The sequence below is a fragment of the Pyrgilauda ruficollis genome, unplaced genomic scaffold (genome assembly GCF_017590135.1).
Source record: "Pyrgilauda ruficollis isolate IOZ18807 unplaced genomic scaffold, ASM1759013v1 scaffold74, whole genome shotgun sequence".
Lineage (NCBI taxonomy): Eukaryota > Metazoa > Chordata > Aves > Passeriformes > Passeridae > Pyrgilauda > Pyrgilauda ruficollis.
Genome location: NW_024529266.1, coordinates 4,948,947 through 4,971,768, shown reverse-complemented (window position 1 = coordinate 4,971,768; position 22,822 = coordinate 4,948,947). Strand labels below are relative to the sequence as shown.

The 22,822-nt window shown below is 37.3% G+C and overlaps 1 protein-coding gene across 7 annotated transcripts in view; it reads right to left on the bottom strand.

The window, feature by feature from the left end:
* KDM4C (lysine demethylase 4C) overlaps nt 1–22,573 on the bottom strand; it is a 239,596-nt gene extending 217,023 nt beyond the window's left edge. For 2 of the 7 annotated variants that reach the window (XM_041486223.1, XM_041486227.1), the window contains exons 1-4: nt 22,393–22,573; nt 11,535–11,699; nt 5,581–5,756; nt 2,590–2,704 (exon numbers count right to left, since the gene is read on the bottom strand). In XM_041486223.1, coding sequence (XP_041342157.1) covers nt 2,590–2,704; nt 5,581–5,756; nt 11,535–11,678 — 435 coding nt within the window. In that variant the 5' untranslated portion in view covers nt 11,679–11,699; nt 22,393–22,573. Of the gene's footprint in view, nt 1–2,589; nt 2,705–5,580; nt 5,757–10,651; nt 10,679–11,534; nt 11,700–16,514; nt 16,624–22,392 lie in introns of those variants that run through there. The other 5 variants (XM_041486225.1, XM_041486226.1, XM_041486228.1 and 2 more) reach the window with 5 other exon arrangements.
* Nucleotides 22,574–22,822: the final 249 nt, after the last annotated feature.

The following is a 22,822-nucleotide window of genomic DNA, read 5'->3' as shown; positions in this document are numbered from 1 at the left end:
TTTTTTTTTTTTTTTTTTTTTGTGGGGGGGGGGTTTGGTGGGGTCTTTTTCTCTTTCATGTAACACAGTCTTTAGAAAATTTTGCTCCATCTTCCAAATCCCTCAGAACTCATCATCCTGTGGTCTAAAAAAAGCAAATACTACAAAATCTATAATTTCTCTGGCACAATGCCAACAAGGTGTTGGATTTCACAAACAACAATAAAGCTTCTTAAATTATCTATATAGTAAAAATCAAGGTTCGATCATGCCTCAGATACAAAAGTCTCAATAAAAAATTTGATTGCCACCAAGTGAAAAAGAAAACATAATTGGTAAACTCTTACACTGATTTACAGAGCACAGCAGTATTTCTCACTAATTTTGATGGCCCACATACATGTATGTGTCACATTTTCCTTAGGTTCCTAGTAGATTTTACCTGAAATTCTGTCAGATATTTACCTTAAGTGTAACATCAGTAACATACCATTTTCTCCAATACGTATTTCATAAAAAGCAAGCATTTGTTTTGTTTCTTGCAAATAAGCTGCCATGACAAACTAAACCCACCCTATGCTTTCACCTGAATGCTTCCAAAAATGTCAGTGAGTTGTATTCATCTCCTTTTCCCAAATAATCACAATCCTGAAGGAATTTGAATGAAGACATGACAACAAACTCCAAATTGAAACAAAATCAAAAAGATCCTTCTTAATACTATCTTCAAGCACTGCAACATGAAAAATATTAGTTGTGCAAGTACACCATCTGCTGGCCAAAAATTAACTACAGCAAAATTATTCTGAGAGACAACATATTGATCAGTGGCATGATAACTTTCCCACCGACACTCTGGTACCAGACTATATTCCTTCTTTTCCTCTATACACCAAGTGGTCTGTATACTAGCACTTGGCTGTCAGGTTAAGTGCTCAATCTGTTCACATTCCTCAATGTCAACTCCTTTCACTAACATTTCTCCTTTGTTATTTATTTTTAAATGCTACCCTTTCTATTATAGGTATCAAAGTTTCTTTATTCTACCTTTTATTGATTTCTTCTCCAGTCACTGCAACTTTCAGTGCTTTGTTTCCTTCTCCTATGCACTTCACATCTGAGTTAGGATCCCTAAATGCTGCTTTTCTCACTTTCGTCTTTACTTTTATTTGAGCTCCCTTCCTCGTCTTTCCAAGAATGTAATTCTGTAAGAAGGAGATCTCTGGCCTTCTCTTTGACCAATCAGCACTTTCAAATTGGATATTATTGCATTCATTCTCTTTTCTTTGAAAATGCTGCTCATGCAAGAGTAAACTAAGATATTCAACACAAAAAAAAAAACCCACAATCCAAAAATGTGTACATTTGTAAGAAGTTACACCATAAGGCATTATCTGCCAGTAACAAAGACACAAAGATCAGAGAAGAAAAAGGGCAAGCTTCTATTCCTTGAAACACTTTTTCTGTGTCTTGTGTTGGTCTTCACAAAGCAACAGCTACCTGGAATGTCTCTCCACAGAAACATTCCAAATTAGAATCTTCAATTATTTGCTAAACGATTTCTTAAAGCAGCTATGTGGACACACAAGGGAATTTGAACTTGCTTTCTCTAAACTACATACCATTGGACATTCTTAGCTGTCTTTCAAAAATCACATAACTCAGTGCAAAAACTGAGTTGCCTTCAGCCATACTGGCTGACTGTATTTGTCTCTGGACAGCCTTCAATTTGTCTTCCATGAAGAACTGTGAAACACCAGGACAGCCTCAAACCATCTGCCACAGCAAAATCATACTTTTTTTTTTTCCTAAGGATTGGAAAATGCAGTTACACAGAACGTGAAATAATCCAAGAACTTCACATATGGTACCTTTCTTTTCATACAAGTTTGTCCTGCACTTTTAAATCCTCAAGTATTTTCTGAAATGCTAATATATCTTCTCTTAGTCTCATTACTTAAATAATCCTTTAGAAATCTAGTTTCTGTCTTACTTACACAGCCTAATTGATATCAATGGATGTCTGTAATTCTTTGGATAATGAGATCTGTTTTAAAAGTCCCTTTATTATCCATGGAGATTTTGGCAAGTAACCAGCAAAATTAATTTCCTTAGGAAATTTTATCTGTTTTAATTGAAAGGTAAACAGTATGAATAAGTACATTTCCAGGAAACTGCAGACATGCCATGCTTGAAGTACGGCTACCAATATTCCTCAGTGAAGAGATACAGTATCCATCTTTTAATTTTAAAATAAAACTTAGTTAAAATATCTCTAAGTGTCCGCAGATACACACAGGAAACAGACATACCAGAATGTTAATAAACAATTAAATAAATAGGAAGAAATCTCAAAGTTCTGGAAAGTTCGAAGTGAAGAAAGTGAAGAGTCATGATCAGGAAGAGTAGCAATATTCTACTGTCTAAGGACAGAACTGTCTGACTCTTGCAGATGTAGAGTTAATTTCAACCTTGGTTGGAGGCTTTAAGGAGTAACACAAAGATTTCAAAAGACAGATTCTCAGTCACAAAGCAAGAGTGTATCCTCTAAGTAGAGTACCCTTTAAAAGAAGGCTGGAAGGGATAAACTTCATAAAAAACTATGCATACTTCATCATAAATGGTCCCATTGATATCTGCTCCATAAATTGGTGCCACAAAAGTCAAGTTCTTCCAGTATTTACGCTCCAGATCTTCATAGTCTACATATCTTGGAGTGCGGTATCTGCAGAGAAAGAGTCAGGCAAAAGTTCATCACCATCTTTCAACAACTGCCTCTACAATGGACTATGCTTCTCTGCCTTGGACAATAGACTATGCTATGAATCTTCTAGATGAAGTCACTTTATTTCAAATTCTCTGAAACAGAAGAATTACAGTTGTCCTGAATTCTTAGTTTCATGATTAACCATATCATTGAAACCCCCCACATGAAACTAAAGCCATCCACCAACCCACATAATATTTGCTTCAGTCTCCAGCAGCAAATCAGCCCATCTACCAAACATCCTTAGCCTGAGCTACTCCCTTTTATTTCTCTTCTACAAAAAAAAGACACACATGGAAAACAAAATTATCAGTATTTATTGTTTTCCTACCTCACTACCAGCTCTGCAAAGACTCAGATATAGGTCCTGTACAAGCTTGTCTCAGAACAATGTAAACTAACTCAGCCATGCAGCCCTCACAGGCAAAACCAATATTTTCTTCTCTTCTTCCTGCCCCAGAAAAACCTTTCAAGGAAAGCTGTTGGTTCAAACAGCTGATACAAAAAAATTCTACAATGAAGAGAAAATAAATATTTAAGGGAACTTTTCTTTTTACTCATTTATAACAGCACAAGATACGTAACACACACTTACATGCTTAAATATACTTATGTAAATACTTTTGAAAGGTTACTCATGGCCTTTCAAAATCTTGTGGGAACAACACCAACACACCACCATAGAAATATCTACCAACAGATTTGCCTCAGGATCCTTTGTCAGACCTCTGTACTTCCATATTTAAGTCTTCATAAAAGAAAACTTACTCCCCCATTACTGCAACTCTGAGAACTACAGTTTCATAGTAGAACTGCCAGTATGCTACACTTGAACAACTGGAAAGAAAATCCAAACATACAACACTGACATCAAGTACATTTACACCACGTAGTAAGTCTGAAGAGAGTAAAAAAAAAAGAAAAATTAAAAAAAAATTAAAAAAAATTAAAAAAAATTAAAAAAAAAAAAAAAAAAAAAAAAAAAAAAAAAAAAAAAAAAAAAAAAAAAAAAAAAAAACTAAACACATCTTAACCAAAGCATTCTCAGCAACAGAATTGTTTAATTATTTCTAATGATAGCTCCAGAACTCAGACTGTATTTCTGTTGGGCCCTGAATAACACACACATATAAACTCCTTGATTACATATTTCCCAAAAGTCAAATAAAGAACAACTTTGGTCCAATGGAGAGCTGCAAATGCCTAAAAAATGAAAGACTAAATGCATTAGACTGAGTACACTTGATCCTTTTAAAGGCAACTGTGATTTAATTTACATGTTCATGGCCCTTCTCTTTTACCCAAAGGAAATAGGTAACATCCTAACACTCAAGAAAAGTCTTTAACAGAGAAGTCTTCTCCTTTAAGGAGCAAAATTATTTTTATGGGACTATAGAGGCTCTCAGCTACTTGATATTTTAAGAAATATCGACTGCAGTAAGAGTGTCATAGAATGCTATGTGACACATTTTCTCAAGAGCAGTGACAAATATTTGGAAAGACCTACAGCTAGTAATAGACAGGAACTGTTATACATTTGCATGCAAAATTAAGTTGTCATCTGATTTCAGTAAAAATCATAAAAATTTAAATCAGAAACACTTCCAAAATATATTCCATGATGAATATAACAAACTTAACAAACACTATGATACATATTAAAAACTTTCCAGTATTTCTGCATTAATTAATTATTTTAAGAAATTAGTGTACCTCAACTTATTAGGAGTTATTAAAATGTAAACTTTAACATCTATGAAAAAGTATTATTGAAAATCACATCAAATAGCATATAGGTCTTGTAATTTACTCTCACCTCTAATAGTTACTAAACAAATAATTTCAAGAACTACAAAATAGGTTCCCATTTCCAATTACGAGAGAAAGAATACTGTGCACCAAACTTAATTTTGCACAAGTAATATATATGTACTATTCTTTGTAATTGGGGAAAAAGAGAAGTTTTGCACAATCATTAAGGCATGGATACTATGGAACATTTGGTAAGGAGCCTCCTTAAAAGCTTAAGATGTCCTAGTTTTTTCTGATCTTGATAACAGCTTCTATTCTTACACCTAATTTCTTAATTAACCTATAACAGAAACTTGCCTTCAAACTAAGGCAGTATTACCTTTCCTCATTCAAGTATCTTTTCTTTCTAAGATCCTCTGACTCATCTTCCAGAAACCACTTCCACTCAGTTTTGATGAGATAGTAAAGTAAAATACATTCTTTTTATGTGGCCAAAATGACAGGCAAGAATTCCTTCTATCAATTCCCTCTTATTGGAATGCTCAATAATTTGAAACATTTCAGTACAGTGCCCAGGCCTTCACAAACTTTTTTTCCCCCTCCCATAATATCCATCTTGCCATGACTATAACATTGACATTCACTAGACACCACTGAGTTCTCTTGGATTAATGCAAAAGCTTCTGGATTGGTTATAAAAGATATTGGAGTTCTCAGAATTACATGGTGATAGGCCATTCTAGTATCTAGGAATTAAACATTAATAGGTGTAATCAAATTAAAAATTTAAGGGAAATCTGATGATACATCTGTATCATCTTCACTATTTTCTACATCTTCTGAAAGATAAAGGAAAAAAAGTAGACAGAAACCACCACGTCTCAGGTTTTTCAGATGCTTTTTTGCTGCCATGGTATCAGATGCTTTCAACAACAAACACAAACAATACTCACATTGTGGTACACTTCCATACTGTGAGAGACAGGGAAAAAAGTAAAAGAAATCACCAGCTGCCTTGCACAATTCAAAGAAACCACAACATGTGAAGATAAATATTTGTCTTACTAAGCAAGAGTACATACTTGTCACTGTTGGCTAGATCCTTGAACTCCTTCACTGTCATGGGCTTTTTCTGAATATTGTATTGTGTGAAAAGTCCAGACTGGCCAGTGACCATCTGTTGAATTGGAGCAGGAATCACCAAGTCTTCAATATCATCATAATGTTTTCTCGGCTTCCATTCTTTTGGTGGGATAACCTTTACATACAGGAAACAAAACAGAACAGCACAGTTGTGATAACAATTCAAAACAGCCTAGAAGAAAATTGAAGGAACAGTTGAATGTGCCCACATGATCAAAGGAACACCTGCTTACCAGCTGTTTCATATTAACTGATACTGTAAGAGTTCCTAGACAATGTAAAAACCCATTCAGAACATGCTCAGAATCACCTCAATTCACAAGCAGCAACTCACCAATCTATAGCAATTCATAGGCAACTGTGCAAAAATACACATTTATAATAACAGAGTTGACAATTTTTTCCAATAAGAAAGCCTAATAATTGACAAATAGTTTGCAATCCATGACATCATATATGTTTAGTGTTAAAAAAACGTATGGATGTTGCATTTGGAGATAAAGTTTAGAGGTGAACATGTAGGTGCTAAGTCAAAAGTTGGGCTCAATGATCTTAGATGTCTTTTCCACAACTAAATATTCAAAGATATAAAATTTTTAACCTCAATTAAAATAAAAATTCCTAAAAAACCTGTCAGTTTGCTGTCTAAACATTATTTGGTATAAACTTATTTGGTATGTATAACTCTGTTTTTTTACTGAAGAGTGAAAAAAATACAGCTCTTTTAGATTTCCGAATCGGTTCAATTTACTCCCCATAAAACTACAGGGTACAGCTCTATTACAGTAAGCATGTGCACTGATTTAGATCCATTAGCTTTTATAATTACATTATTTAATCCTCATAATTGAAGATTAAAGCTATGTGCAGATTAACCAGCTGTAAAGTTAACACATTTATTTCAAATACCACAGAACTACCCACAGTCTATGAAAACTGCTCAGCAGACTCTGAAGTGTTAGCAAAAGAAATAATTAAGAATTTCAAAGAACCCTGTAGTCATACCAGTATTCTTTAACAGGCTGAGTAATTTTGAACATTTGTTGCACATATTATTTCAGCAGAAAACAAGTAACTCTAGATGTTTCACTTCTAAAACAGAGCAACAAAAAAACTGTATATTTGTTTTTTTGTTTGGTTTAGTTTTTGAACTTTTACTTGTCCAAAGGCTTAATGACATGTTTTTTGATCCACTCATTACTTTCATTCTTTGGCTAAGCTCAAATCAAATTTCCATGAACAGTGGCTTGGAAACTTTTAAAGTATCTCACAACAAAGTAGGACAACTCTTATAAACATGCAACAAGCAAATTATATTACTTGAATAATTAATTCATAATTTAGAGGTAGGGTGAGAAACTGAAATTTTAAGGTTAAAGGCTTAAACATTGTTCTCAAGGACCTTTTCCCCATTATGGTCAAACTGTATAAAGAAACTGTGCCCACCTAAGCTCACCCCTCCCTGAATATGCCTGGAACTTTGGACTGTGAGTTTAAGCACCTAAGGAAAGGTAAGATACTATAGTTCATCTGACATGATTATTCAATTATCTCAGGTCTAGGGAGAAGTAAGCAAGGCTGAGGAAGAAAAAGGCATCCACAAGGAAGCCAAACCCAGCAGCTGTCCTGAAAATCAGCTCTGGTTGGGTTTGGGGCAAGGGAGGCCGTAGCCCACAGGCCCATCTGCTGAGGCCAGGTTTGTTCACACACCCCCAGTGGGCAGGAGGAGAAGTTTTGCGCATGTGGCATAAGGAGTGCAGAAGGAGTGAACACCCATCCACCCTTACACTCAACTGGCTCAGTTGCAAATCCCCCCCACGCCTGGATGGCAATATCCACAGGGCATTCATGTGAGAGGCAGCTGAGGAGGTGTCATAAGCCACCAAAAACCCTGAAGCACCCCCAGACTCTTCCCTGGGGGCAAGGAATGCAACAGATCCAGAGTCTGTTGCAAGAGACAGTATCAAACTTGCCCCCATCACCGAGGTCAGCTACTTGGACATTCCCAACTGGCCCAAATGTATATTAATCTACTGAATTCTGTGGTTTTGAGGAGACCCTCACCACCAACAAGACCAGAAGAAGGTGGTGAAGATGTTGCTGGGAACCACAGCGGTGGTATTTCTACTTAACCTGTCACTCTCTTTCCCTCCCTCTTCTCCCCCTTCTTTTTCTGTTTCTTTCTATCTCTCTCTCTCATTTACTTTTAAACAAAATCCAGATTTCAGCATATGCTCTTGTTTGTACTTTAATTCAGGCAGAGATATCTCTCTAATACTTTTAATAACACAATCACAATGAGGCAGTCCTTAAGCTACACAGCTAGGCTGTCTTCTTACAAGCATTTTAGGATTCCATCTATAAGAGTCCATTACAAATTTCATTATTCTATCTCTCCATGAAAGTAATAAAATTCTAAAACAGATAAATACTAAGATCATTTGCTAGCTTTGGAAAGCAATCACAAATAGGCATATTTTAACGTTAATGTACTCAAACAATCATAAGAAACCCAGTCAAAACCATCAGGGCTAAAAGCACATAGCAAAAGACAAACATCAAGCTAAAGGAAATTTATCCAACAGTAACATACTTCCATAGCTAATGTTTTTATTTTACACATAAACAGGTGTTTCTATCTAGTTTTTACACAGATTCAACTCCCTCTTTCCTCTTCTCTTTCTCAGCTTCCACAGGGCTTCTGCCGTACAAGAACTATTTAGCAAGTGTCAGTGTTGTTGCCTTCTAGAGGAAAAAAAAATAATCCAATCATCTTGTGATTCCTACTTATTTCTTTCACAGAACACTTAAATTATACTCACATTAACAAAATATGAAATGTTAGTTTGGAAGCAGAGAAGTCATGCATTCAGAAAATATGCATAGAAATCAAATATGTGCATAGAGATTTCCATTTTCATGATTATTAAGCATGAAGTCAGAGGTTTGGCTCAAATATATGAATACTGAAAAGCAAAATTTGCATTATCTTATTTAGTTCAAGGTCAATGTGCTTTAAGCAATAAAAATATTTTTGTGAATACGGGTTCAAAATATCCCCTTCCAGCTAACTGAAGTACGTTTATTACTGTTATAATTAGAGTGCTGGTTAGAGAAGTGAATTCTGTGGGGATCAATACACAAAAAAAAGTTTTAAAAGAAGATACAAATGAACTTCCTGCCCCAAAGAATTTGCATTTTCTAAGGAAGACAAGGACAAAGACTGAAGATGTTAATACATCATGTTCAAAGCAACACACAGCTAGCCAATATAACAGCTGGAAATAACGACTAGGTCTGTGTGGTTTTACCACTACATGTCCCACTGAAGACTCTTCATATTCCCTTAAGTAAAAATAGCCTCTTCTAAGTCAAGCAAGTTAGATTTATTCAATGGGAGCAACCTAGATCAAATTCATCACACTGTTGAATGCTCAAATATGAAAAAGGAAAAACCTAAGGCAAGACTTTCCATTTACATATTTATTTATTTCTCAAAGATCCTAAACATATTAATACAGTCTAGTAACATTTAGTGTGATAAACAGCTTTAGATAGGGATGTCTTAGTTATATCAGTCAGTCTCCTGCATGAAGACTGCACGTCAGTACTGATGGCAGAGTGCTATCAGCACACACATTTATGTTAAATCCTCTTTCATATACTGGTAATCTCCCATATATCTGATTCTGAATGGCACTGGCTACTACTTCTATGTAACTATCACTCCCCAATTCATTTGAAAATTGTTTTTCTTGCACTTGCCAGTATCTATTTCCAGCATAGTGTTCTGAAATTAGTTCTCTACTTGCCAGTGTGACTGCAAATTCATTTAACTCTTTCGCTCTGTATCAATACAGTTTGAATTTTCTAAACACCTCATTCTCCGGTAAAGACAACTAATCTATCAGTGTCCCTTATTTGTCATTTGTCCTATTGTTTTTGGCCTTTGTCTTCCTTTTTAAGTATAGAATCCTCTGTAACAGTAAGACTAAAATAGATTTTCTGTGCCTAAAACTAATTTCAGACTTTGAAAAACCTAATGGCAATTTTTTTGCTGATTTGCTCAAGGGATGCCATAGTACGTTATCTGCTTTGGCAATGGTTTGATATTGTTTGTCTAGTACATTAACTACTTGTTTCAGACATAGCATTAGGAACTTCAGTGATGATTGAAGATTTTTAACTTTTTGTTTCCCACATTCCTTCCTTCCTTCAATATGTGCAAGCCTTATAGTCATTTCATCCCCATTTACACACGCATGTTCTTCTACACAGGTAACAGGTCTTCTCTCCTTTCATGTTCACATTTAACCTAAAGTGTTGGGTATGCCTACCCTGATTGTGTTCTCTGTTTAGTGCTTAAATTACTGTTTCTGCAAATGCATGTAGTTCTTCTCGTAGTCATTATTCTTCTTGCATTCATACCTGAGACTGTACATCCTGGACTTTAAAAAAAATTAGGTTCCCTGTAATTAATTTTCTATTACTATCAAAACTGAATTTTTTTTCCTGTTATTTTAAAGCCAATATCCAAAACTTAGAAAATGTCCCTTAAACTTTTGCAGCATTAATTATTCACTTGATAAGATTTGTTTTAAAAAATACTTAGTTGGTTAACTTTTATTTATAAATTTTTTGAGATATTATCAAAATATAGTGAAAAACAGAATATAAAATTCTCAAGACAACCTAGTAATGTGTTGAAAGTACCTGACAGACTGAAAACAGCAAGAGATGCTTTAACTGCTGTTCAACCAAGCAAGAAGATACCACTACAATGAAGGTTACTGATCAAGAATAAAGGGCTGCAATATGTCATCCCCATACAGACACACAGGTTGCAGAACACAGCTGAACACAGAAAAAATTCAGCACAGGCTTTCCACTGTTGCCTATTTATCACATTTCTACTTCTGTTTGCAGAGAAAATTTTGAGAACATAACCTATGTACTCTATCAGCTGAAAAAAAAAAAAAAAAAAAAAAAAAAAAAAAAAAACCAACATACAAGGTTTTCGAAGAGTGAAGAGTTCAGTTTTGCTTTGTTTCACAGGAAGCAGGAGTGGGCAGGGGGGGAAGCCTTTGTTCCTTCTCACTCAGATTCTAAATGTCTTGACCATGCAACATTAGCTTCAAAACTCAGTGATGGAGGTAGCTGCTCCCACAGAGTACTTAAAATAACGAAGATGGTATTTCTAGATCTGCACTGGTTTCTGCTGGTTTGAAAAGTGGCAAAATGGACACAGCATAAACAATTATGTGATGTATCACTAAATTATGTCAGACTGTACCTCTGACAATCACTCTCTGATAGGGAAGAACTCCTGCTCTAAGATACTGGATGTGCCATTGTTCAAAGAGCAATACAGCCGCAGTGAGTGTGCCTGAAGTTTTCATTAACAAGAACACAACTTGATCACCATTAAAAAGAAAACTATTTCCATTCAAACACTGCCTTACCATCTTTATGTTCACCATAATGAAGTGGGATTATTTGCTCCAGGAAAGCTTTACACAACCCTAAAACACCAAGTTCAACACTTGGTATATCAGGACTACTTTCATTTAGACTACCAACTCCTTGCTTTGTTCTGATTTGACCAAAAATAGTTTGAATCAACTTAGAAAGAGATCCTATTTTGCTATTGTAAATTTGTAAACAACTTAGAGTTACCGAAAAAACACTACACAACACCTTTATTAGTCTGCATGAAATATCAGAGACACAGAAAGGCTCTTTCTTAAAATAGTAACAAATCATTACCTATTCCCTGAAAATCATTTGGAAAAAAATAAATAATAAAAAGGTCAGGTTTGTATTCAGCAAAATACAAGTAAAGGGAAATCAGCTATTAGGAGCATTTTTCTTCTATGTTATAATACATGTTTACCTTTGCAACTCCAGCCCTATGAGCACCTTGTGATTCCATGTGTGCTAAATATTTGTTGAATTCCCTGAATTCATCCATCGAAGGCCTAAAAGTCATGATTTTGCAGCTTGGGTTTGGAGGACTATCTGAGGTAACAGCAGCCATTCTGGTTCGATTTCAATCTACCTGTTAAAAAAAATCATACACTGTAGAGAATAATCTGTAAAACCAATTCTGGCATTCAATATACATGGTTTCAAACAGAAAAAAAAATTACCTAAAATTATCTGCCCAGGCTAGTATAAAAGGCACAAAACAAATGCTTACTTTTTATCCTTACTCCTTTGAGAATATTCAGCCTTTACCCAGCACCAACACTATTGTAAATGACAAGCACACAGTCCAGTCCATACCTCTGCTTTTACAGCATGTTTTCTCAAGTTAACCTAGGATCTTCCTGTGTAGATCCATCTGCATATTCTCTGTCTAGACAGTTACATTACACAGCATAACCCAGAGTAACACAGCTACATGTTTGCTAAAATATCACTATTTCCATTCAGTAAATGGAGAAAAACAATGTACTGGGTCTAGCAGCGGCCAAACACCAGTGCACCCATTAGAATAATTTACTCATTTTTTGCTGCAAGATAAGTATTAGAAGGAGAGCAAAGCAGGCTCAAAACTTGAAAGGGTATAATTATTAACAGAACTAAAAGAAAAAATAGTAAGAAATCAGAGAAAACCTTCAGAACATTTCTCCTCCCTCTCTTCTTTCTTTTCCTATTTACAACATAAAGAGACAAATCTGGTATTTTCAGTCAGTTTACCACTTTTAAAATCTTTCTTCAGTTCACTTAGGGAGAGGAGTCTCTCCTGCGATGCCATGGAGACTTCTCCACAAGAAACAGTTCTCTCATACTTTTAATTTTCATGAATAGCAGCCACCCAGAAATCTGCAATTGTGAAGTTCCTCCCATGGTTTGGTAGTCTTCCTGCAACTATCACTGTGGGTCATCTCAGTTTATTGGGGTGCAATTTTAAGGATAGGCTGTTCTAGTATAGAAACAAAAGTTCTTTTATCTCTGGGAACAGAAGTTTTCTTCTCCATCCCTGAGGCCAGGTTTCTCATCTCTCTCAGATCTCTGTTCAAGCTTCTCATTAGATCACAGCTACTTCAACATCTGCTTGCTTCAACACTGGTGCTTCTGGCTCATGGCTGTAGTTACAATGCTACATCCCCCCAAATGCATTCCATGAGTTACAGGGAAAAAAAGTCTGATGTATCAACTACATCTTCACCATAGCCTTACAAGAGCATTTCAGCCCAAGACTAAGGCATTCTCCTCCCATCTGGGATTTGACTCCTTCTCCACCAACCTTGGTGTCTCCATGTTATTTTCTTTACAAGTCTCCACCCTTTCCTTTTTCCATCACTTGACAGAGCATTGATGTCTGCATGTTTCATCTGTGCACTAAAGGAGTTAATACCTCACCCTGGCACATAGATGGTTACGTGATCTCTGCCAGGCAGCAGCCATTCTGGCTGCATGGCTGTTTTCTGGCCCCCTGCCACATTCAATTCCAGCTGTGGGGCTGCTTTTCTGCACAGGGCTGCAGGGCCACCTCTGTTCTCAGCTGCATGATTTTCCATAGTGCCAGCATGATGGCTGGAGCGGAGCCTGGCTCAGCTCAGCTCCACCTGAAGCCGAGCAGGCCTGGCCCGCCGGCCGTGGTTGGAGCTCGGCGGTAGCAGAATCTCTGCTGGCCAATGCTGCGGGCTGACCTGGCCGTGCGGTGGAGCGGGTCCCGGCCAGGCCGGTGCTGCTGCAGAGCAGGGCCCGGCCCTGCCAGGCCATGTGGACCCCACAGCAGAGCAAGGCCTGGCCCAGCCAGCATCCAGTTACCTCTTCAAAGGCCAGAAGAAAGAGATAATCCCAAGGCTTGTTAGTCCTTAAGTGTGATTTCACAAAGGCATATTCAGCTCTCTTAAGTGGTTTAACAGGGTGTCAATATTCAAAACTAGCAAGCTGATTGGTTCTGCCAGGTCCAAAGGAAACTGCTAAGGTCCTTATAGGGAATCACTTCTGTAGCTCATTAATTTTTTTTCCTTAACTAAGAACTAAACTACATTAAACCACGACAACCAATTATTCACTTCCCACTCACACTGCGAATAGGAAGAGCACTTGGATTTTCTAGCTCTCACAATCAGCAGTTTAACAACAGGACTATATTCCTGCTCATTCTCTGACAACTTCAACAGAGAAAAAAGCAAGTAAGCCATACACATAAAATCAGCATTTCCTCTGATTTCCATTTCTATATTGAGACTGACTAAAAGAAAAAGTCATTTCCATTTCATACCAGGATACAGTACTCATGAAAGGACTGAACTTTAGGCAAGTGACAGATAACGCACTACACATTACCTTCACATCAGAAGGTGCTACAATTTCCAAGTATAAATCACCATGTGCCATCTGCCGTTCACAAAATTCTTCACAAATTCTTACAAAAATACTGCTTGTAATACTGCTCGTAAAAAATTTCTTCCAACATGCTCTGATCAGATCTGTGGTTACCTCAACCCTTCATGCCAAACACTGGGTGCCAAACTGGCAATTAAATACCACACAGCTGATCACACTTCCCCCATCCATAATGAGATTGGAAGGAGAATCAGGGAAAAAGTAAAAATTCACTAATTAAGCACAGCTTAATAATTGAAACTAAGTAAAAATTATTTTTATTTATTGTTATTAGAGAGAGAGAGAGAGAGAGAGAGAGATGAAACCCAAAAAAGCCCAGGTTATACACAATACAGACTGTCATCAGCCAACCTTCTGGGTAACTCACCCATGTTATATACTGGGCATGGCATTCTGCATCTGCAGTATTGAACAGCCCTTTGGCTGATTGACCAGTTCGGGTCATCTCCCTCCCAGGTGTTTGTGCATCTCCATACTGGAAGACCACAAAACACTGAAATGTCCCTGATTAAGATTAAGTACTACTTGGCATCAACCAAAACATCAGTGTGTTACCGGCATTATTCTCATACTGAATCCCAAACACAGCCCTGTACCAGCTAAACACACAAGTTAGTATTAATTCTGCCAACTCATACAAGCACACTGTCAGATGCCACCTGCATCACCTTTCACTACATCACAGATTAAGCCCATTTCCAAAAGCATAACTTGATCTACCTACTAACTTGCAGTTGCTATGTAAACATATGAAATTAAATTATGCATATAGAAAATCAGTGTCAAAAGGAAACCTCTTATCAACCATTAATCCTCATTTTCTCTGTGGGTGAAGAGCATAAGAAATCACAGTGCCTGTATTCATTTCTATAGGCCTGAAGCTCTCTTCTCTGGAATTATTTTTTTTTCTGTGAAAGGGTAAAAGTTTGAAATACATCTGATTTACTATATCCCTTATGCAAAAGGGTAAGGAGACAAGAAAAATCCATATCCAAGCGGTTCAGCTATGAGAAAAGCTGCAGGATTATTTTGGCCAATGTCTGATTTCAAGCACCAGACACAAAAAAGTTATTATTGCATACATTGATAAAAATTTATCTTAACCAAAACATCTCACCAAAATACACCAGTTTTAATAGACAAGCTGCTCTAAAAACAGCCACATACCAAATCAACTGAATAAACCCTGGCACTTTGACACAATGAAGAAATTCAGCTAATTTAAGGATTGTTAATTGAACTAATAAACTATTATTAACTCACGCTGTCACAATCACACATCAGCATTCTTGCCTGGCTACCAGACTCTTACAGTCCTGTTTGTGAAGACACTCACAAGACTATGCTGTTTTCTCCCCGTAACTAAGTACACGCTCAAGCATGTAATGTATTGTACTGTGAGGGACCTCAATCTGTATTACAAGCAGAATTAATAAATTTCAACTAATTATGAAAACACATGTAGAGCATTAGAAACACTGGATTTTTGCCCAGCTTCACTGCAGTGTAAAAAATACAAATTCTGCCCTTCACAGATCTTTTTTCTACCAGCTTCCATCTATCTTAGGGTCCAGGCCCCTAAGCAATAAGCACACAGACCGGACAGCTGTGTTACTTTTGGCAGAAATAAACTGTTCAATCCATGCTCCTGTGTAACCCTTCTTCCTCAGTTAAAAACACCTTCTCATTAACTTACTGGGTAAAGCTGCTCCTTCATAAGCACAATGTTTGCACAAACTCCTTAAGAGGATTCTTTAGATCAGGTGGCAGAAAGATCATAAAGCTATGAAGAATTTGCTATGTTAGAAGTCCATGAGATGTTTCTACAATTTTATGATTTCTTAGTAACTCAACACCTTCTTTATAACTATGATCTATCAGTTCTGATTTCTTACATCTGTTTTACAATTTCGTTATTGCATTTCTTCATTACAAACACCTATCTGAAACAGTAGGCACAAGTACTGAGTTACAAGGTCTAAATTTAACACCAAAAATAACACTATGCTACAAACTAACCAGAAAATGTTGGCCTTCCAATTAAATTCTATTAAATTCTAAAACAATAGGTAATTCTTTCAAGGACTTTGTGGAACTCCCAAATCCTACATTCTTTCTCCAAACAATACCTACTTTTGGTATTTTTCTTACATGCAAAACCTGGTTATACCCTGGCCAAATCATTAAGACAAGAGAGCACAATATATACTCCAGTGTCACAGTTAGTAGGCCTTCAGAGGTTCTTTTGCAGACAAAATCACAACCATTCTAATGCAAAATCTGCACAGCGATCATTTTATTGCTGACTCAATTATTGCACTTAGGTGTATACATAACACCTATTTTGTGATATTACAAAGCTGTACAATCAAATAAATAAAACTTCCAGAGCTTTTATTGACTACTACACAATGAAAATGTGCAAAATATTAGTAAATACAAAGTTATAAAAAGAAGGCCAATGTGCCCAGGATGCACTTTATGAAATAGACAGACAAGTAATACGTACACAGGGAAATTTTACAGTTATTTTAAGTCCCTCATATCAGCATTGTAATCAGACATTTTCTGTCCCCTTGCACGACAGTACTGAATGCTGAAAAAGATGCCAGAATTTCCTAGAAAAACAAAGGATAGTATGAATAAATGTGAACAAACCTCACTCAAATTATCATGCATTAGTACTTTACATAACATTGAAAGAAGCTTTTTAGCTAATCATGGGAAAGCTTTAGCCAAACAAGCCCAAGCTATGAACCCAATCCAATAAACTCCATACCCTGTCCATAAACCTTCCATTTCTTGGTGACCAAGTAGTCTGTCTATGTCTTAAAATTGTCTGATTAAACAACTCAGAATGTAAATAAAATACAAGCATGTAGTTTGTCCAAAGTTGCCAGCTAAAGAGCTAAGTTGTCTAGCTAGGAACTAGGTTAAAGAACCTGATCCTTCTTTTGAAAAGTTTATAGCCATTGTAGGTTCCTGTTAAAACCCTCAAATCATCAGCTAGGAGAATATTAATGCTACATTAGTCTTAATACTGCAGAAGTGAAAACAGGGGGTCACCAAAGTACAATCATCCATATCTATGCCAGTATGTATCCCAAGAAATCTGATGAACTAAAAACACCAGAGTTCAACATTAGAAATGCTCACATAAAGCGAGATGAAATCTCATTAATGCTACAATTATTTACATAATCCAAGATGCAAATACATTTCACTAGTTATGACAGGAAAAAGGCTTTTTAAACAAATCCTACAAAATCTGAAGTGCATGGCTTGTACAGACATAAGAAACCTGATACTAAATAACAGAAGTGTATATTACATGCTTGATAACACACTTTATTCCACATGTTTTTTGGTAATTGCAAAATCTACATAATTGTTTCTTCTATATCCTAAGAAAAGAGAAGGACTTCTATACCCCACTACTGTCAACTAAAGCTTGCCTTTACAAATTAGCACCAGGCAGCTACAATTTCCAGCCTCCACTGCCAAAACATTGAACTGTTTCTTTGTAATGTCCACACACTAGAAAAACACGTGTTAATTTGCAGTTAGTTAAAAGGCACAAAAACCTGTAGCCTTCACTACATTAAACCAACTTTTCGTATTACAATATCCTCTCTCCGCCTTAATACTATGCTCTGAAGGCCATACACTTCTTTTTGCTTCTAGTCTAAAATAAACTAACCAATACTGTGAAGTCCACCCATCATCAGTGGGGAATCCAAACTTTCTGGCTCCAGACTACACAAGACTTGACAAAATAGTTCTTCCTAAGATGCTTTCTGGGAGGCATCTCTTGACTGCCTACTTTGGGCAGCCTCCTCTACTGAAAGCACTGTTGAAAAAAAAACAAAAATCACAGACTAATACATCTACTCCACTATACACAAAATTATTAGCTAACATGGAAAAGGAATAAATAACTATAGGGCATTGCATCATAAAATAAATGTGTTCATATTTTGAAAGATAAAATGCTATCTATCAGGAATTCCAGATCTATTACTTAGGTTATTTGATTGTATTAACAGTGAAAAAAAATATATGGAACATAATGTTTTGTATTTGTGATGAGGCCAAATCTCATGGTTAGGTATGTAATCCTGAGATATCCACCATCATCAGAAAGACTCAAGTTTATAAATGTTAGGAGTATTGAAGATTTCAATAGATTCGACAAACTTAAGAAACCAAAGAATCTGGGTAGATAACTATATTCTGAAGGTCCTGAAACCACCTCTACTTTACCACAAAGCTCTGAGTAGTTTGAAGCTTCATTACAAGTTTACATGTCTATGTCTGGTACTACCCTACAGCAACATTTCAAAATTATAAACTGGCCTAACTTGAGCCCATAAATTTTGAACTGAAAAATGACCTGAATTCATTCCTAGATTATTCTTCTCCCACACCAGGCTCACAGCATGAAAAACATCTTGAAATAAGTGATATGGGAGAAAGGGCAAGGAAAAAAAAAAAAAAAAAAAACTACAGAAAAAGTATTTAAAGTATTTTTCTCATTTTTACCTGCTACCTATGACTCCAGAGTTTCTACGTTTTTTTTAAATAAAACACAGGTATGTATGAAATCCATAGTCCTAAACAGAAGCAGCATGTAACAGCCTCCAGCAATGGCAAAAGCAAGTTATCAACAACCTAACTAGTCTCCACATCTTCACAATTGCTAACAGCAGGTATCTAGATATAACTATGTGTTGGGGTAGCTTATAATACACATTTTCAGAATACCACCTCATTCTTCAGCAATGTATATACCAAGGAATCCTTAAACATAGGGGACATTACTGCATTTTGCAGTGTGATGATTTTTCCCCATGATTTTGAACCTTTGTAGGCCTTTACTATCCAAAATATTTCAAGATGAAGCACTCTACAATCAACAATATGCTAATATCTTCCTCTGTGTATGATGAATATTTGACATTTAGTTTCATCTCACAGCTCATGTGCATACTGAGAACAACTATCTAACTGCTCCTATCTATACTACAACTTTGAAGGCAACAAATCAATTAAGAAGACGTTTTTCCTCTATTAATTAATTGTTTTTCCAAGTTTTAAATATTTTACTTATCTCAGTTTTGAAATACTTATCATAATTTATTCAAATCACATACTCCAAATGCTTCCATCAAGTCAAACCCAGACATGAAGAGATTGATTTCTAAACCTGGAGTTTCTCCCACATTTCTGTTTCTATTCTACACTTTTCCACAATTTAATTTTACATGGAAATTACTGTTTTTCAAAACAGTTTATGACTATAAACAACTTATCCAGCTACAAAGCCATAGGCTCATTTACCATTTTGGCAACTTATATACTTTTTAATCAAAGAAATAAACTGTGAAAATGAAACAAAACCTGAATGAGCACAGTCATGTCTGTCATACAACACCTACCCTGAATATAAGTATTTACCTAGGTCTTCTTAGAGACAAGCTACCTGCTAATAACTAGTCTTTTAATTTTATTAGACAGAAAATTCAGCAGGATATCACATGGGTAATGAGGTAAATCCCAACAATCCAATCAAGCTACTCTACATTTTACTGGCAGGAATGTTACAAAGGACCTGGAGCGTATTTTGTTTGTAAAAGTTCCCTAAAATATCTGCATCAGTCAATGAACTACCCCACCTTGTCTGAGAATCAGAAACTGACTAGACACTGGATTTTTTTCAGTATTCAGTTTTCAATAAGAGATGTGTTTTGAACTTTAACTCTGGCAACTTTAATACCTTAAATTTAAAATCCTGACATGTTTTGTAATCTTTATTTATATAGATTATAATGATTATATAGATGGTCCTCAGTTTTCAGGATATACTGTCCTAAATATAGTGTCCCAAATATCCTGTCCCATAAATATTGGGCATAAACAAAATTACAGATGAAAATGAGTACTTGCATAACTCAGTAGTACACAAAGCCAACAACTCAACTGCTATGCGCAATTCCACAATTTTAAACTGGTGAAATTAAGTTGGAGGAAAGGGCAAGACTACGGCAGAATTAATTATGACATACAATGCCACCTATGAAACCTGAAGTAAACTGTAAGTCTTCATATAACAAAAATAAGACTTCATTTATAACAGATATTGGGACTTTGGACCAGCAAATTCTTATTAACATTTTCATTATATGATTTGATTACACAACAATTCCTACCCTCCAAGTATAAAATACTGCTTTATCTTCAAAATATCCCACATGTCTTCTGTGATTCTAAACAAAAATCAAGACAAAAACTCACCACATCACTTGCTGATTTTGAGATATGAATTATCAAACTATCAAGTGACTATGGAGATTTTTTACTAGAGAAGTACTAAAATCTTAACATTTCAGAACATCACTCTGAACCAACCCTGTGATCATTCAGAGATCTTGCAAATACCTTATATTGACAGACTTACAGCAATGCATCTTCCCTTTGAAGCTCCATGTATACTGAATTCATGTTTCAAAAGTTGTTACAGTGAGGTTTTTTTAAATTTAAATTGGAGGTGGTAGGATGGAAATACCGCCTTTAATAGTGCCACAACCCTATCCACATTCTATTCAGCATAATGTTGATGAAATATATCTCACTAAAAGAAAACTAAGAAAAGAAATTAAATATCAAAGTGAATTACCTGCAGAACTAAGAATCAGACCAACTAAGAGCTGCTCAAACTCAGAAAGTCCTTAATCTACTTGACCCAATATTTTATAATACAGTTAAGCATAAAATTGCATTTTTAATAATTACTATGTTTGCTAATATTACCTTAGGAATATTCTAATAATGAGCAGTTGACAACATAATTCTATTATTTGAATGCAATACTGATTGTGCACTCAGATTTAGCACCGAACTATTTATTTGATTTGTTTAGAAATTAGCTCAAGAAATACAAAATACTCCATGCAATATTCAGCAATAATTAAAGAGTAAAACTTACAGGGTTTGATTTTTTTCCCTATTTTATCGTATTTATCATTAAAAAAAAAGACATCAGCGACCAAATTAGATTAGGTTTTTTTAAAACAAACACTGACCAAGGACTTTTCTCTCATATACTTTATTCCAACTCTGATCCAACAGCTCTTTAACAATGTCCACATATCTGGGTGATACATACTGTTTCCTGGGTCAGTCTCTAGAAAAGAAACTGCCAGCACCAACACCACTTCAAATCTAAGTTGAGAAAAAAACTACCATGAGGGTCAGTAGTTCAACTTACTCTCTTTCAACTACTGAAACAGGAATCATGCTTGTGTTTTCCATCTTCTTGTGTTTGGAAAATACTTCTGTGAAGCAATGCCACCAGCTAGTTATGACAGTATAAACAAAAATAAAGGTAAAACCTAAGTCAAATTTTATCCCGTAGACATAAAAAAAAAAAAAAAAACCCACTGCATTAGGTGTCACTAAGTTTCTTTCTTGTGGAAAAAGTGATTCCACTTAAAAGGTGCTGGTTTAGTAGCCACTAAATAGTAACTGCAGTTCCTATAGTTGGTAATTCTCAGCAAAAATCATAAATCTGCACTTCAAAAATAAAATATAAATGCCGTTTATTCTCTGAGCTAGTATAATTGTTTTAAAAAACACATGGACACACGAGTCTTTTTCCTAACACAGTTAACCTGTGAGAAATAATATTTTGAACACACTTCCCACTCACTTTCCCAGCTAAAATCAGAGGAGAGTAAGCTTATTAAGACTACTACCATGATAGAGAGACCTGATCCCAAAACCAGCTTCGAAAGCGTTTTATAACAAGGGACAGATGTGGAACAGGCGCTTAATTCAGTTCTTCGCTCAGCACACAACCCTGAAGTCTTAGCTACATGCAGGAATGAACGAGCTGCATCAAAAAGAGACTATCTGGAAAGCCTGCAACAATTTCATCAAATCCCCGAGAGAAACGAAGAGAGATAAAGCTCTACTTCACCCCGTCCACGCACTTCGACCACGCGGAGAACCCGCCCGACCTCCCGGAGAGCTCCACGGGCAGCCCCGACGCAGAACTGCGGGCCGCGAGCAGGAACGCCAGACCCACTTTTCCCACAGCTGCCGGTTTCGCTTCCTCGCCCCGGTCCCAGCCGCCACCCTCTCGTCCGCGGCGCGGAGCCCCCGCACCCATCCCCTCCCGGCGCGGGGGCTGCCGCGTCCCTCCATCACGCCTGAGGGAGCTGCCCGGCGGCACTTCGGCCGCTCCGTCCCGCGCCCCAGAACCCGGGCCCGCCCGGCAATGCTCCGCCGCCGGGACCCGCCGCGCACCCCGCTCCGACCTGGCCCGACGCACTTCGGCCGCCCCGCCGCGTCCCCTGCTCGGCCCCGGCCCACACGCAGCCTCATACCTCCTCGCCGCACACCAGCGGCCGCCGCCAGGGCCAGCTCGGCGCTTCCTCCGCACCTGTCCGAGAGAGACTCCAGCGGGCAGGCGCGGCCGGAGGAAGGGATGAGGGGCGGGACGGGGCGGTGTGGGACGGTGTAGGACGGGACGGGACTGGGCAGGGCAGGGCAGAGCAGAGCAGAGCAGAGCACTGCAAAGCACGACTGGGGCAGGCCGTCTCCCTGCCGCTGGGTCCCCCGTCCCCTCGAGGCTGTCGCTATCCCTGCCCGCACGGCAGACACCTCGCTCCCAGATTTCGGATGACAGCTGCTGGATGCGCACGCGCGCTCGCGGGGGGCAGCGCACGTGACCCAGGGAGCGGCGCCTGGCGCGTCACGTGCCGGGAGCGGGGGGCGGTGCGGAGGGCGCTTCCGGGCGGGGTGACGGCGCTGTGG